Here is a 17,621-nt window from a genome sequence, read left to right as displayed (position 1 = left end):
ATACACCCTATCCTCGTTATATGCGGGGGATACGTTCCGTGCAGTCGACGCATAATGTGAATAATTATTTAAATGGAGAAAATAGGGATGCGTTCCAGAGGGCTTCCTAAATATGTTTTATCTGTAATTTATTCACATTTTCATTCCAATACGACACAAAAGCAGAACCACAAGGCACATTCGTATTATATTTCATCAATTTAAGGTAATAAATCATATTCAATGTAATAAATCATAGAAAGTTAACATACTAGAGTGCATGGTACTCACCAACAATGGCAGGTTTGTTCGCTCTGGGAGATGAGTGGTTGCTGTGGTGTTGGGGCAGCTTTACATGGATAAGGTGGCCATTGAGCACAGCAAGGGGTGAAGGAAGACTCACAGAACGGCAGCAGGAGATGACACCAGTTTGAAGAAAGTGCTGAGGGTTGTTTGCTTGGTAGCATTTTGTTTTTCAGCATAAATTTGCTTGTAGGGGTTGACGGCAGGGAGCGACTGAAATGCTGACTCCGTTCTGAACTTGGGTCCATGTCCATCGCCATTTGTGCCAAGTGTTCTGACTTCCACCATTCCCTCACCGTTGGTAACCTCCCGGGATTTTCAAAATCGTCTGTTGCTTGCAGCATCTGAGAGAGAGTTTGCCGTAAAGAAAAAAAAATACGCCTTGAATGTGGACCACACCTTGGTCGAGTGGTTGAATCAGCGATGTTGTGGTAGGCAGCAGGAAATGCACTGTTATGTTACGATGAATGCTGCCCAAATGTTTAGGATGGGCTGGCACATTGTCAAGCAACAAAAGAACTTTAAAGGCAAGATTCTGTTCCCGGCAGTAGCGTCACAGCGCTGTGTTACCTTTACCTGATGCCGTGCTATTTATAATTTCCAACTTTTTTTCAAGTGTTACAGCGGTTCTCTGCTGCACGGCTGATGGTCCAGGACATGACATCGGACGCTTAGGAGGCAAAGTTAAATATTTCAAGCACAAAATCACTGCATCGTAGATAAAACCAACAAAAGTTTTAGAAAAACAACAACGCACACAAAATGCTGGTAAAACACAGCAGGCCAGGCAGCATCTATAGTGAGAAGCGCTGTCGAAGTTTAAGAATGCAAGATCGCACATCCACACTTTGCCAAAACCAATGCAAGACGTGAGGCGCGCGCACCTGATTTGTATTGGTGGGAAAGCAGTGCTCCTCGCATAACTGTGAGTTTTGGACGCACATAAGGAGACATTGATACAAATAGGTTCCTCGCATAAGTGAAGACGCATATAACGAGGATAGGGTGTATGCTTTAATTCCTGCCGAAGGATTTTGGCCCGAAATGTCGACTGTACTCTTTCCCATCGATGCCTTCTGGCCTGCTGAGTGCCTCTGGCATTTTGTGTGTGTTGCTTGGACTTCCATTGTCTGCAGATTTTCTCTTGTTTATGCTTTTATTAATAAATGTGTACATTCTGCAAGTTCGTATATCTGCATTATCCCATAAACTGTAATGTATTTAACAAATTATCTAGCAATCTCAGAGTTAAAGTTTACATTTTATGTGGCATTTATTTCTGATGTTCATGGGAGTGCCAAACTTTACACTGATAAGTGTTTCCCAACTTCATGGCAGTGTACCTACTTGTTATTTTTAGTCAGTAATCCCAAGTCTTCAACTCTCACGGCAGAGGAACATTGTTTCTTCCTATCAGCTTTCCTTTGTATCTCGAAACCTCCAACTTGAGATCACTCCCTGTCCTTCAAGTCCCTGTAAATAGAACATTACAAGACATGAACACAGTGAAACCATGATTTCACTCTTGTTCCCATTCCCCAAGGTACTTTAAACCCTCCCCAACAGATCTGGCAAATCTGCCCACAAGAATATTGGCCCCCAGCTATAACCCGTCCCTTTTGTACATGTCATACCTTCCCCAGAAGAGATCCCAGTGATCCACAGATCTGAAACTCTGCTCCAGCACCTAATCATCAGCCACACATTCATCTGCCATATCATCCCATTCTTACCCTCACTGGCACGTGGTACAGGCAGCAATCCAGAGATTACTACCCTTGAGGTCCTGCTTTTCAGCTCTCTCCGTATTTCTGTATATTCCTTCTTCAAGACCACCTTTTTCCTACCTATGTAGTTGGTACTAATATATGTACCATAGTTTCTGCCTGCTCACCTTCCCACTTTAGAATGCTGTGGACCTGATCTAAGATGTCCTGGACTCTGGCACCTGGAGTCTCTTTCACATCCACAGAATCCCCTACAGTCACCACTCTCCTCTTCTTCCCCACCCTCTTCAGTACCAGAGATCTATTCACTGTCATTTCCTCCTGAAAGTTGTTCATCCCCGCCCTCCCAACAGAATCCAAAGTGGTATAGTTGTTATTGAGGGAAATTGCCACAAGGGTAATCTGCACTATCTACCTATTTCTATGCCCTTTCAGAACAGTCACCCAGCTACCTGCCTTCTGCAACTTAGGGGTGACTACCTTACTGTAGCTCTTGTCTATTACTCCCTGGAGCTCTTATCGACCTCATTCTCGGATCATTCAGCTGCAGTTCCAGTTCCCTAACGCAGTCCGTACGAATCTGCACCCAGATTCACTCCTTGGACTCGATCTTAGTTTATGTAATCACTCTGTAGTTGAAGCAGAGAATCCAGATATCTTGTTAATCATGTTGGAAATAGAATGCATGATCAACTGACAGTGCACTTTTAACTCCTTAGCAAACCAAATAAGAGCAATATGAAGCCCAAAAATATTGACGAACAAGAAATTCCATTCAAACTCCGTGAGATAATGAGAAGTAAAGAGGAACTGAAGCGGAAGAGGAAAAAAAGGAAGCCAAAACCAGGTAAAAAAAAATGCTTTTAGTGTTACGGATGAGCTCTGCATCATAGCTGATCGGGTATCAGAAATCTATCCTCAAAATTCACAGATCATGATCCAAAACTGTGAGATGTGGAATAAAATTAACTCTCATTGAACTTGTAAGAAACAAAAAGAAATAAACAAACAAATTACTTGCTTCATGACGCTTGTGCAGATGATGTGCCTTTACGTTAAGGGAAATTGTGGTTTGGAGTGTTTTTCAGGAAGGCAATAACCTCCCTCTCTCCACTCTGAGGGTAGGGGGTCACCAGTACTCATCTTGCTCACGTTACCATAAGCCTGAATCACATGTTGAGCATTGAACGCATATCAGTTGCTCAGGCTTGATATGGTGTATTGGCTTTTAGTGGATTTAGTTTATCTACAGTACTGTGCAAAAGTCTTCTCTGCCACCTGCCCCACACCCCGCCTACGGCGCTCCTCCCTCGCCATTCCCAACATCCTTTGCTCCTGCCAGATTTACAAACTTGCTCTCTGCTCCACATTGACAAATACAATATTGTGCAAACTTCTTGGGCATCCTAACTATGTATATGTGCCTAAGATTTTTGCACAGCGCTGTGTATAAATAGATCAAATTCTCTTGCGGGTGAAATTGTCACCCTGTCTATATATTCCTCTTGAGCAGCTGAAGGTTTTATTTTTGTTTTATTTCATTCAGGAATCCAGGGTCTAGCACAGGCTATCAGTCAGTAATCAGGTGAAGATGGTGAAGATTCAGTTTAAGTCAAAATTGAAACCAAACAGAGAAACAGCCAGCTGTTTGTGGAGTTTGTTCTGCATCTTTTTGAACGATATTTTTAATCTGTCACTCAGTCTCTCTCTGTCTCTCCTGGAGGAACTCAGCAAGTCAGGCAGCTTCTATGGAAGTGAATAAACAGTCAATGTTACAGGCTGAGACCCTTCATTAGGGCTGGATAGGAAGGGGGAAGACAACAAAATAAAAAGGTTGGGGGGGTGGAGGAGGATAGCTAGAAGGTGACAGGTAAAGCCAGGTGGGTAGGAAAGGTAAAGGGCTGGAGAGCAAGGACTCTTGATAGGAGAGGAGAGTGGACCATAGGAGTAGGGGAAGATGGGACCTTCGGGAAGGTGATAGGCAGGTTGGAGGTAAGAGGCCAGAGTGAGCAATAGAAGAAGAGGGGGAGTGGAGAAGGGAAAATATTTTTATTGGAAGGAGAAATTGATATTCATGTCATCAGGTTGAAGGCTGCCCAGGTGTAATGTAAGGTGCTGCTCTTTCAACCTGAGGAAGATGAGGTCATGGACTGATATGTTGGAATGGGAATTAGAATTAAAATGTTTGGCCACCAGGAAGTTCAGCTTTTGGTGAAAATTTTAATCACATGTTATTTAACTTGAGAGTAGATTTGTTATCAAAATTGTTCGACCTTTAAGTCAGTGGGAATATCTGTGGCGGTAACCAAAGGCTGTAATTAGGGAATTATTGCTGTAGTGAGTGGAATTTTGACTTTATCATCACAATTAATGTAATAATGTGCAAGAAAATAAATTCATCTCTACATTAATGTCTTCAGGAATGGCCAAATGCTAATGGAAATTATCTGATTTCTTTTGTTCTCTCTCTGAGGTCTTACTGATTCCAGTGTTGCATATTTGAAACAGTGCACAGCCGTTCAGACAAAATGGAAGTAATTTCCTATACATGTCTCTACTATGCTTTAGTTTAAACTATTATACTAATATTTCATCCGTTGCATAAGGACATAGAAGCAATAGGCCATTTTGTTTTTTCAGCCTGCTCAGCCATTCACTAACATCATGGTTAATCTAATCTAGGCCTCAGATCCACTCAGCCTCTGATCCCCGACAGATGGAAAAACCTCTCCTTCTCCAACTTGCAAAGACAATCCAGCATTCATTTGTCTTTCTAATTATTTGTTAAACCTGAAAGGTTAAATAATTTCATATGTTACGTCCAACTCCAACAGTATTTTATAATGCTGTTTGCATTTACATGATGGTATTTATGCACACTGTTTGGTTGCAAGTCATGCCAACACACTGCTGTAAGTTCCAAATTTATGTAAATTATATGTTCAGATTAAATTTATTATCCATTATCCAAGATTCATTTTCTTGTGGGCATTCACAGTAGATACAAAGAAATGTCATAGAATCAATGAAATAATGCACACAAGACGGACAAACAACCAGTGTGCAAAAGACAATAAACTGTGCAAATACAAAAAAAATAAATACAGTATGCAATAAATATCGAGAGCATGAGATGAAAGAGTCCTTGAAAATGAACCCATAGGTTTTGGAAACAGTTCAGTGATGGGGTGAGTGAAGTTAACCACTTTGGTGCAGGAGCCTGATGGTTGAGTAAGGTTCATCCCTGATTTTTGTAGTCTTCCTCCACTTAAATTATATTTTGTTTTGCTGCTACTTTGTAGATAAACTTGCATTGTTGGATAAACTTTGTAGATAAACTTGCATTGTTGGATAAAATTCCAACAATGCCTCCCCTTGCTACTCCCCAATTATATTTAATTTACCATTTAAAAAAAATCAGACCCTTAACTTGTATGTGCCTCTTTGCTACCTTTCATCTTGTTACAATCAATACATATATTTCAGTTTTATAATCTTGATTCTGTCCAGTGGGACCCTACAAATTTATTTACATGTATTCAGTTATGTTTTTTTATTCTCTTGGCACTTGAATCATTTCAGATTTTAAATTGTACATTGTGATTTAATATATCGTATTCTGTAAATCCATAAGCATATTTTACACATAGAATATCTTAGTAAATGAGAAAACCATATAGTCATTTTAATAAATTGCAAAAGTATCAAACTATACATTCCTAGAATTTCTGAGATTTTGTTTTCATTTGTTTTACCAACATCTATCTACTCCAGGGATTCCCAACCTGGGGGTCGTGGACCCCTTGATTAATGGTAGGGGTCCATGGCATAAAAAAAGACTAGGAACCCTCAATCTACTCACTTCAGACACTAATATTTTAATTGTAGCAATCTTTCTTTTCTTTCCACTGCCTTTGATACTTCTCCAATAATAAGCTTTTTAATTTGCTGATTTTCTCTCTCCCTGATGGTTCTATGAGCACCAGCATCTCAGTGAGTCATACATTTCTACAACAGCCTTTGGACTATCATGCCCATCCATGCCAATCTAATCCCGTTTGCCCACGGGTGCAGAATCTTCCATGCCTTGCCTGTCCAGTTGCCCCGTAATTGTAGTGATTGTATCTCACTCCACCACCACTTCTGGCGGCGAGTTTCAGATATCAAGCACTGTGTGTGTACCTACACAAGGTGGCATAACAGTTAGCATAACTCTTATTACACCAGTGACTCAGGTTCAATTCCCGCTTCTACCTGAAAGGAGCTTGTATGTTCTCCCCATGATTATGTGGGTATCGTCCAGGAGCTTCAGCTTCCTCCCACTATGGGTTAATAGATTCATTGGTGTATTTGAGCAGTGTGGGCTGTATTTCTCAAATAAATAAAATTGAATTTAAAACTCCTATGGCTGACCCCAGGCCTCTTGTAAGCTATAAACACGAGCTTCTGCAGATACTGGAAATTTTGAGCAACATACAAAATGCTAGGGGAGCTCAGCAAGTGGGACAGTTCCTATAGAGGAGAAATAACAGTCAAGTATAAATCTTGAAAGCTAGCTGTTTTGGGACCAGTTGTTATTTACAAATGTATAAATTAAATATTAGCTGAATAATCTGTGACTATGTGAAGAGAAATTCTGATTTTGCCTTCCTTTAAACACCCAGAAAAGCCAAAAAGTGTATCTGATTTAAGAGGCTCAGATCCCTGTGGGGATATACGGGTTCCGAAGTTTAAGAGGAAGAAACGGGAGTCAGTGAAAAATTATCTTCAACGCATGGAGCAGGAGGCAAAGCACGTAATATTCATGAGTGAGAATCAGCAGCCACGTTACCCTGAGATGGAGGACAAGGAAAAAGAACAGGAAGGCCATGTGAAATCAAAGTCTGAGAGAAAGAAAGAGTACGTTCTATTATCAATGTACAAATGCTGTTGTTAAGGATAATTGCAGTATTTCATTTTCTCATGAAAACCAGGTGAAAGGAAAGAGGATCTGTCATTGTGAATATCATCTAATAAATTTATGAATATTCAAAAATGTATTGCTAATCAGACTGATGCTGAAGTTTTTTAAAAAAAAACACGGGAAATGCCTAATGGTTTTCCGTGTCTGTGGGCAGAGAACCGGAGCTAACATAAAGTATTGATGACTTTATCATGCTGACCTGAGAGTTTTCTGCTATTTCATGTTTCCATTATTTGCAGAGTTGTGCACTCAAGTTAATACTACTGCAGATATGTAAACTGAAATATTTAATGCAACATTTAATTTATTTCCAAAGTGTAGCATATATGTGCAACCATAAGATAAATTTTTATTTGCTATTACCCTCCATTAACTATTTTCAAAGTAGACCCTGAACAAAAAAAATGCACTTCTGATGGACTCAAATTTCCAGATGCTTTTAGTGGAAGTTGGCCTGAAAACTGGTGCTGAAATGATAGTGTGATTTGGTGTTAAATGATCACTTTTATCTGTGTACAGAGTACCAAAGTAAATGTATCAGAGTTCGTTCTCCCTTGGCCATCCCCCAAAACCCACTGTACCTCCTCCCCAACCTTATAAAAGAGGGCTTTATCAATCATCATTAATTATTTAGGATCTAAGTCAGTGTGTCATTCATTTGTTACAGTAGGCTTTTACCAAGAGGGCTGTGAATCTGTGGAACTCATTCCCACGGACAGCTTTGGAGGGCAAGTCATTGGGTATATTTAAAGTGGAGGTTGGTAGGTTCTTGATGAGTAAGGGTCTCAAAGGTTATGAGAAGAAGAAGGCTGGAGAATTGGGTTGAGAGGGATACTAAATTGGCCATGATGGAATGCTGGAGCAGACTCTGGGCTGAATGGCCTAACTCTATTCCTTTGTCTTAGAGCCTTCTTCAGCTCTAAGTAGAAGAATGTGTATTTGTAGAGAGAGAGTCATCTTTTGTTTTTTTATTACAAATAATGAGTTTTTGAGGTTATGCATAACAATACTTCAACTAATATTCTGTTAGTTTGCACAAGTCTTGAATTTTAAACTGTATGTGTAGACCTGTGCAACCATTAAGTATTCTATGTCATTTTCTTTTTGTTTTCATTATACAGTGTTGCAAGCTCTTACACAATAAGTTTGATCTATTGTACATTGTTTGATCTAATAATGCCAGCTCAGAACTTGAAACTCCATTTGTCACTTTTTAGAATGTGGTGCAAGTCATTAAATCTGGAGATGAAACAAATGTGAGAATTCAAGGGGTAAAAGTGTCTTTGAATTTTTTTGTGCAAAGTTATGCGTTTTGCTGACGGTGGGCGGAGGGGTGGCGCTACTGCACAGGATCAAAATTAGCTGCAGAGAGTTGTAAACTTAGTCATCTCCATCATGGGCACTAGCCTCCACAGCATCCAGGACAAGAGTGGTGACCCAGAAAGGCGGTATCTATCATTAAGGACTCCCCTCACCAGGTCATGGCTTGTTCTCATTGCTACCATCAGGAAGGAGGTACAGAAGCCTGAAGGCACACATTCAGGAACAGCTTCTTCCCCTCTACCATCTGATTTGCGAATGGACATTGAACCCATGAACACTACCTCACTACTTTATAGTTTTATTTGCACTAAATATTTAACTATTTAAAATGTATATATACTTAGTGTAGTTTGTTTTTTTTTCCCGCCCTACTGTTATGTATTGCATTGTTCTGCTGCAAAGACAACAAGTTTTACAACATATGCCAGTGATATTAAACCTGATTCTGATTTTTATGTTAAATAGATCTGATAAGAAAAGGTTGAGAAGACTTGTTGGTAAGAAAATTGAACGAAAGTTGATGAAACAGGAGAAAGAAATGTTTACAGGTGAGTGACTGCAGTGACAGTCCTGGTAGTGTGCTGCCTCCTTGTGCTCTGTTCTGGTGGTGGTAGAACTGTTCCATTAATGCTGTCAACAGACAGCTTGATTTGAGGCAATAATACAATGCTAGGTGTACTTGTTCTACAGTGACATATATTATTATCTTCTGTCTTCCATGACGAATAGCACTTAAGACAAACCTTGTCTTGTGCACTCAGTCCCCTTTCACAGGGTCTCTGAGATACATTGGAAAATAGTTTAGCAGTTCCACTCTACTCCCTTTTGGGCATGCATACCTTGCTGGGTCAATCATAGAAGAAAGACATCTGGTCTTGTAGATGGCATCTTGTAGACCATTCCCCTACTCTGTACAGCCCTGTGACTAAGTTCATAGAGGTACTTATTCCTTTTAATAACTCACACCAGTAGAGGCAGTCGTTTAAAGTTGTAACCATTGTCTGTAAAAAATAAAATTGCTTCACCCCTTCACCCCTCACATTAAATCTGTGATAACTGGTTCTTTAACCATCCTTTAATGAGAGCAGCTTCTTTTCCCTTTCTTAACCATTCTTCACTCTGTTTACACTATCTAATCTCATGATGATGACATCTCTGTCGAAACACTGAACCGTTTTTGCTCCGAAGTGAAAAACTTTGAAGCTGAAATCCCTCATGCTCGGAACTATTCAGAGCAAGACTAGAGCTGCCTCCTCTGCTTGCCTGCATTTGATGAATAATGCTGGTATTCTTAACTACGCTTACTAAATTTAACTATTACAGCCTATAGTTCTTTAAACCCTCTGTTCTTGTTCTTCATGACATTCTGTATAATTGGGATTTTCCGTTTATCTATACACTGCTGTTACTCTAAGTGGTACTAGCACATTATTACTTCAGGCAAGTCTAATTTCACCTATTTTTTTTATTGTACGTTAATGACATGAATGGCAAAATAAATTAGAATCACTGTTTCTAATTGGTATATGAACTTTGCATTCTTTTAGTTTCTTCAGATAAGAGTAACTATAGCTTCTGTTTTCTGTAATATGCTTTTGAATAGAAAGCATTTTTTTTTGTATTTGTACAGAGCTGCTTCCAACCCTTTCATGCATCCTCAGATATTTTACTCCAATAAATTACTTTTGAAGTCTGGTCACTGTTGTAATGTAGGAAATGTGGCTCTGTTTGTTGAGCAAGCACCCAGAAATAGCAATGGGATGCAAACTCCGTGGCCATTTTATTACATTAAAGAGTGGAACCTGGTGTGATCTTCTGTTGCTGTGGCCCATCCTCTTCAGGGTTTGATGTGTGTTCAGAGATGCTCTTCTGCTCATCACTGTTGCACTGTGTGGTCATTTGAGTTGTTGTTGCCTTCTTGTCAGCTTGAACCAGTCTGGACACTCTTCTCTGACCTCTCTCGTTAAGGCATTTTCACCCACAGAACTCCCACTTAATGGATGCGTGTGTGGTTTATTTGCACCATTCTTTGTAAACTCTAGAGACTATTGTGTGTGAAAATCCAAGTTTCTGAAATACTCAAACCACTCCATCTGGCACCAACAATTACTCCATAGTCAAAGTCACTGAGATCTCAATTATGCCTCCTTCTGATGTTTGGTCTGAACAACGTGAACCTCTTCACCATGTCTGCATGCTTTTGTGCATTGTCTTCCTGCCACATGATTGGCTGATTAATTCTTTGCCTTAATGAGCAGGTATTCAGGTGTAACTAATAAAGTGGCCAGTGAGTGTAGATTGCCCAAGCCATTTCTCTCTTTCAGTGAGGATAACTGCCTTACTTCTTGAGAGAGCTGATGAGCAACAGCCACCACAGATGCATGCTTGACCCACTGAGTTGTTCCTGCAGCGAGGCTTTGGAGAAGGTCCTGTCTGACTAATCAGATACAAAGTTTTGAAGAGGTTACAAATTGTGTCTGGATGAGGATGGTGTATTTGGTGTGGTCTTCATGGATTTCAGGGTGGTCTTTGCTAAGGTTCCACGTGGGAGACTGGTCCAAAAGAATAGAGCCCAAAATCGGCCTGGTATTAGGAGATCAAATGATGGTGGTTTATTTTTGTGATTGGAAGCCTTGTGTCACAGGGATCTGTAATGGAACCCTTGCTGTTGTCCTTAAATAATGATTTTGAATTAGACAAGGTTTATATCACTGCTATATGTTGTGAAATTTCTTGTTTTATGTTAGTACAGTGTAATACATAATGTATTATAAGCTACCCATAAGAAATCTATATATTAAAACATAGTGCAAAAAAAGATCAAAAATAGTGTTTGTGGACCATTCAGAGATTTCTGAATGGTCTTATGAGCCCATAAAAACTATTTGTGATCTCTTTTTGAAACACTATTTTGAAATCTCACAGCGGAGGGGAAGAGGCCGTTTCTAAAATGTCTTCGTGCTTTTGGTTCCTCCTCCCTGATGGTGGGAATAAGAAGAGAGAAGTTTGTTCTCCCTGATGGTAATGAGAAGAGAGAAGATTGAAGATGATGTGAAAATAGGTGCTGTTGATAAATGAGAGAAGGATAACTGTTGGATCTTGGATAATACTGGTCAGTTGGTATGTTGGCAATGTAATGAATGTCAAGCGGAATTTAATCCTAATAAGAGTAAGTAATGCACTTTTGGAGGACTGGTAAGAGTAGAACGTACATAATGAATGGTACAGCATGTTGAGGAGCACAGTGACTTGATAGGCTGAGTTTGTTTTCCTTGGAGCATCGTAGGCTTGAGGGGTACCTTATAGTGATGAATGGAAGTATGAGGGGTATATATAGGGTATATAGTAAGAGATTTTCCCCATAGCAGTGGTAACTAGGCTTCAAAAACATAAGGTAAGGGATAAGGGTTTTAGAGTGGATGAGAGGAAGAATGTTTTTCAACCAGACGGTAGATTCTAATATATCATGTCTGAATGGATGCAAGTACTCTTAAAATTTGAGTACTAGCTAGATAAACTGCCAAGGATTAGGAGGCTATGGATAAGCACTGATAAATGAGATTTGTATAGAACATAAACCATAAACCATTACTGCACAGTACAGGCTTTTCAGCCCATGATATACTGCTGACCTTTTAACCTACTCTCTAAGATCAATGTAACCCTTCTCTCCTACATAGTCCTCCATTTTTCTTTCATCCATGTGCCTGTCTCTAAATGTCTCTAATGTATCTGCTTCTACCTTTTCTCTAGTAGCGTGTTCCACACACTTGCCACTCTGGAAAAACGAAGCTATCTCTGGTATTCTTCTCCCTCTCCCCCCCCCCCCCCTCCCGCAACTATACTTTCCTCCAGTCACCATAAAACTATGCACACAAAATGAACAAGGAACTCAGCAGGCCAGGCAGCATCTATGGAAAGAGTAAACAACCTACATTTCGGGGCAAGATCCTTCATCAGGACTGAAGGGTTTCAGCCCAAAACCTTGACTGTTCATTCTTTTCCATAGATGCTGCCTAGCTTGCTGAGTTCCTCCAGTATTTTGTGTGTATTACTTTTATTACCAGCATCTGTAGATTTTTCTCTTGTTTATGACCTTAAAATTATGCTCTGCCACATTAGTCATTGCCAACGAGAGGAGAAGGTTGCTGAACGTCCACTCTATCTGTTCCTTTTAATCATTTTATACTGTACTGTGCAAAAGTCTTAAGCGCATATATAGAGCTGGAGTGCCTAAGACTTTTTGCACAGTACTGTTTTTGTCAACAAGGAGCAGGGAGTGAGTTTGTAAATCTAGCAGGAGCAAAGGATATTGGGAATGGTGAGGGTGTGGCGCCGCGGGAGCTGTGTGGGTATAAGGGGCAGAGGGTGGTGCGAGTCCAGACACACGCAGTCTTGAATCACCAGGCAAGATCATTAAATTCTGTTAAATTAGTTAATTGATCATTACAGAATATCTCTCCAGTGCTTCCCACTCGCTCCCCTCTCCTTTTCCCAACCAAGATTTCCCTGTCCCCCTTCCCACTCTCAGTCCATATCAGAACCGGGCTTATCGTCACTCATGTATGTCATGAAATCTGTGGGGGGGTTTTTTGCAGCAGTAGTACAGTGCAATACATTACCAAGTCACCTCTCTGTAGATAGGTAGTTGAAACGCCTGTTTCTGTGCTCCCTGACTGATTCAAAGGTTATTGAGGTGAAGCAAGGTCTGTGATGTATTCCTGGGGTGGCAGGCATGGAAGAGGTACAATGACAGGTGTGGCATCTCCAGGGGTTGAATGGGTGTGTGCTGTGCTTTGTAGAAATGGAAGAACAGACTGGGGGGGGGGGGTTGGGGGGAGGATCACAAAGGGAACGGACTTTTTGGAATCCTGAAAGGACAAGTTGTGAGTTATTTTTGACGGTCCTGTAGCTTTATGTATGAATATTGGCTTCAGAGGTGAAATTACATCAACAATTTGTGACCTTTATCATAAGAGATAGAACCAGAATTAGGTCATCAAGTCCGCTCTGCCATTTCATCATGGCCTATTTATTACCCCCTCAACCCTATTTTCCTGTCTTCTCCCCATAACCTTTGACACCCTGACTAATCAAGAGCTTAACAACCCCCACTTTAAATATATCTCTTGACTTGGCCTCTGTAGCCATCTATGGCAGTGAATTCCACAGATTTGGCTCAGGGGTTCCCAACCATGGTATAAAAAGGGTGTGGAGAATTCCTCCTTATCTTTGTTCTAAAAGGATGCCCCTCTAGCCTGAGGATGTACCCTCTGGTCCTAGACTCCTCCACTATAGAAAACATCCACTCCATCTAGACAATTGAATGTTCAATAGGTTTCAATGAGATCCTCCCTCGTTCTTGTAAACTCCAGTAAATATAGGCCCAAATCCATCAAATACTCATTGTATGTTAATTCTTTTGTTTTTGGTATCATTTTGTGAACCTCTTGTGGACCCATAGCAAGTAAGGTTGAAGAACTATTTCCTCACTATGCTTTTTTTCCACTGGTTACAAATTTATTTCAGTTGCTCCATTATATGACAAGCTGAGATTTTAAAAATGGCATGGGTATAATAGTTCCATCAGCCTCTGTCATTTGGTCAGTTTTGGTGCCTTGCTGACGGCCATTTCCCACAGATTTACAATGCTAGAATTGTTCTCAGAGAGACCACTAGGTGGGGCACTTCACTCACTAGTACATCAGCAGTGCTATGCATTTTGAATCTCTTGTGAGCTGTGTCACAGAATCGCTGAACCATCAGAAGGTATGGAAGACTTTCATTTATATGTCCCTCTCTTTCAATATATGCCTGCTGGATATTTGTGCTGATATTTTGCTTTCAAATGCCATATCATTTTGTAGTTCTCTGGCAAACAGCTGAAATTGTCATAAGAGCCTGGAATTAATACCATTTATGGGACAAAGTTAAACTCATAATTTTAAGGTTGGATTTTGAGAAACAGTTGTATTGGTCTTTCAAGACAGGGGAAATGAGATGTGGATTAAACAGTATCTGGGAGAGGTAGATGGTCACTAATTTAGGTCAACACAACTGGGAAAAGTGAGAAATCAAATTATTTTAAGATGCAGGAAAGAATGGGTGCAGAGATCATGTCTGTGATGGGCTACAGACCCAGCTTAGCAAGATAAATATTTAAGTCCTGGCAGTTACAGTAAAGGAGCAATTGAAACTGAAATACCCAGGAATATCCATGAAAGAAGAGGGAAGAACTGGCTGGTAACTTGCAGCTGTTGTATTTGTGAGGAATGGCCTCCCCACCATCGAGCACATCCACAGAGAGTGCTGCCATAGGAAACCAGCATCCACCGTCAAGGACCTTCACCATCCAGACCGCGGACCACACTCTCTTCCTGCTGCTACCATCGGGAAGGAGCTACAGGAGGCTTGGGTCCCACACCACCAGGTTATCACTCCTCAGCCATCTGACTCCTGAACCTGTGGGGATGACTTCGCTCACCTCAACACTGAACCAATTCCATAACCTATGGACTCGCTTTCAGAGACTCTACAACTTGTGTTTGCAATACTATTGTATTTTCTGTTGTCCATCTTTGTGTGTAGTTTCTCATTAATTCCATTTTGTTTCTTTGTATCTACTGTGAATGTCCACAAAAAAAAGGAATCTCAGGGTAGCTTATGGTGACGTACATGTATTTGATAATACGTTTGATCTTTGAACTTAGTCCTAAGGGTTGCATTGTTCAGAAGGAAGATGAGATGCTCTTCCGGGAGCTTCCATTGGGCAGCGTTGAAAATGGTTTGGAGGCAAAGGCGGAGAGGTCAGTGTGGAAGTGGGCTTTAATGACAGCTATCTGGAAGGTTGGGTCATACTTGTGCCCTGAGCAAAGCTCTCGTGTAGAGTTTCTCCAGTGTAGAAAAGGCTACACTAAATTGATAAGTTCATTTATTATCGTCACATGTACTGAGCTGCAGTGAAGATAATTATTTTGCATGCCATCCACACAGATCATTTCATTACAATAGTGCAAGAAGGTAGCACAAGGTAAAACAATAACAATGCAGAATAAAGTGTTGTAGAGAAAGTGCAGTGCAGGCAGACAATAATGTGGAATGCCATAATGAGGTAGGTTGAGGTTGATTCCTTGTTATATCAGGGAGTGTTCAATATTCTTATAAAAGTGGGATAGAAGCTGTCATGAGCACTGAATATGTGGCACTAGCTTGGAACCAGTACAGTTTCACTTACCTGGGCAGCAAAATTTGACAGGATGGTGGGACCAAGAATGACAACCTGTGTAGACTTGGCAGAACTAGCAACATCGTCAGATCGATGAGCAACATATGGGGGTCAGCCAAGTCCAGCGTCCACACCAAGGTGAAGTTCTGTCCATACTCTTGTATGCTGGCACATGACAGAGGGCCGCCTTGCAAAGCTGTCGTCATGAGCCTCCGGAAGATCCTCTGCATTTTCTGGCCAAGAAAGATCTCCCATCATGCCCTACTCATTCATTGTTATCAAGAGGACGCGTCCACACTCATCATGAAGAAGCGTTGAAGAAGGGTTGGGCATGTGATGAGAAGAGAGACCAACTTCATCGAAACAGCATTTCATTGGACCCCTGAAGGGCAGAGAAAACGCGGGAGACAAAAGACAAATTGGCGCCACGCTGTAGAGGCAGAAATGAGGAGCGTCAACCACTCCTGGAGCACAATAAAGAAGATGGCTAAGGACAGACAGAAATAGAGGACCTTCATTGCTGCCCTAAATGCCAGCAGCATAACGGGCAGTAAGTAAGAACCAGGACAATTAGGACCAATTGCTTCACCTAGAAGGACTGTTTGGGTTCCTGAATGATGGTAGAGGATTAGATGAAGGGAAAGGATGTTGCATCTCCCATAACTGCGTGGGTTGTGCTATGAGAAGAGGAGTGGCTGCTGAACACTGGAGGAACTATCAGCTGTGCTGGTGGAGGGGAGAACACTGCTGTGGGAAGTCATGTTATGAGAAGCTGTGAGAATGGACCATTGTCTGAGCGTGCTTGTAGTATAAGGATCAAAGCTCTAACAACACCTTGTATTCCGTCTGGGTAGCCTCCAACCTGATGGCATGAACATTGATTTCTCTAACTTCTGTTAATGCCCCTTCTTACTCCCATCCCTTATTTATTTATCTATCTATCTTTTTTTTCCCTTTTTTCTCTCTCTGTCCCTCTCACAATCACTCCTGCCTGCCCTCCATCTCCCTCTGGTGCTCCCTCCCCCTTTCTTTCTCCCTAGGCCTCCTGTACCATGATCCTCTCCCTTCTCCAGCTCTGTATCCCTTTTGCCAATCAACTTTCCAGCTCTTAGCTTCATCCCTCTCCCTCCTATCATTTCAGATCTCCCCCGCCCCCTCCCACTTTCAAATCTCTTATTATCTCTTCTTTCAGTTAGTCCTGACGAAGGGTCCTGGCCTGAAACATCGACTGTACTTCCTATTGGTGCTGCCTGGCCTGCTGCATTCCACCAGCATTTTGTTTGTGTCTCTAAAACTTCATTAGGATTGAAGCTTATTTCCCTGAATGGAGCTGATTTTGTTCGGGCAAGAGAAGGGAGTTGAGAGGGATACTAAATCAGACATGATGAACTGAATGGCCTAATTCTGTTCCTAACCCTATGATCTTGTGGTCTTGTTTTGCAGATATTGTGCCATTTGGAGAAGTAGCCATGCAACCGCCCACCCTCACTGCTAAACCCAGGAAGAGCCAGACTGCTGATAAGGTAAGCGTGTTTCCTCATGCAGAATCAATTACACTAAATCAAAACTATTCAATGGGTGCTGTTTCATGCCAGAATTGTTCTGTTTTAGTTCCTGCCCTCATTGTTCCTTTTTTGTATAAACTGTTTACCACAGTTTGGATTTCTTGTTTTAGCATACCCATTGTTGAGACTTTCTAAACTTGTACCACAAGACCATCAGGTGCAGCTTTCTTGTGGCAGCATTTCTTGTACGTGTGCTCAGTGGTGGGTTCTGAATGACAGAGAGGCTCCCACCAGTACCTCGCGTTTCTAAATTTTAGCATCAGTGCGATAAGGGTCCAACATTCCAGCAGATTTTTTTTGTATTGCATTTTTCTCCTGCATTGCTTTCACAATTTCAGTTAATCACTTCATGTTTTGCCTCTTTATGAAATTTACTAAATGTTGTATAATTTAGTCATCTGCATAATTACCTCCATTATTGTCCAAAGGTGCAAAATGACATTTAGATTCAAATCCCAAATTCCAAATCTCAAAACCCCCAAACTCTTAAGAACTTTCTGCAGGGGCACAATTGAGAGCATTCTGACTGGCTGCGT

At 41.1% G+C, this 17,621-nt stretch overlaps 1 protein-coding gene across 1 annotated transcript in view; it reads left to right on the top strand.

Annotated features, from left to right (window-relative positions):
- ccdc137 (coiled-coil domain containing 137) overlaps positions 1-17,621 on the top strand; it is a 28,232-nt gene that overhangs the window by 3,436 nt on the left and 7,175 nt on the right. Inside the window, exons 2-5 of the mRNA XM_059948411.1 lie at positions 2,729-2,856; positions 6,674-6,908; positions 8,761-8,843; positions 16,964-17,043. Coding sequence (XP_059804394.1) covers positions 2,729-2,856; positions 6,674-6,908; positions 8,761-8,843; positions 16,964-17,043 — 526 coding nt within the window. The remainder of the gene's footprint in view (positions 1-2,728; positions 2,857-6,673; positions 6,909-8,760; positions 8,844-16,963; positions 17,044-17,621) is intronic.

The sequence above is a fragment of the Hypanus sabinus genome, chromosome 23 (genome assembly GCF_030144855.1).
Source record: "Hypanus sabinus isolate sHypSab1 chromosome 23, sHypSab1.hap1, whole genome shotgun sequence".
Taxonomy (NCBI): Eukaryota; Metazoa; Chordata; class Chondrichthyes; order Myliobatiformes; family Dasyatidae; genus Hypanus; species Hypanus sabinus.
Note: the sequence above shows the minus strand (reverse complement) of the source record. Positions and strands in the feature narration are given on the sequence as shown.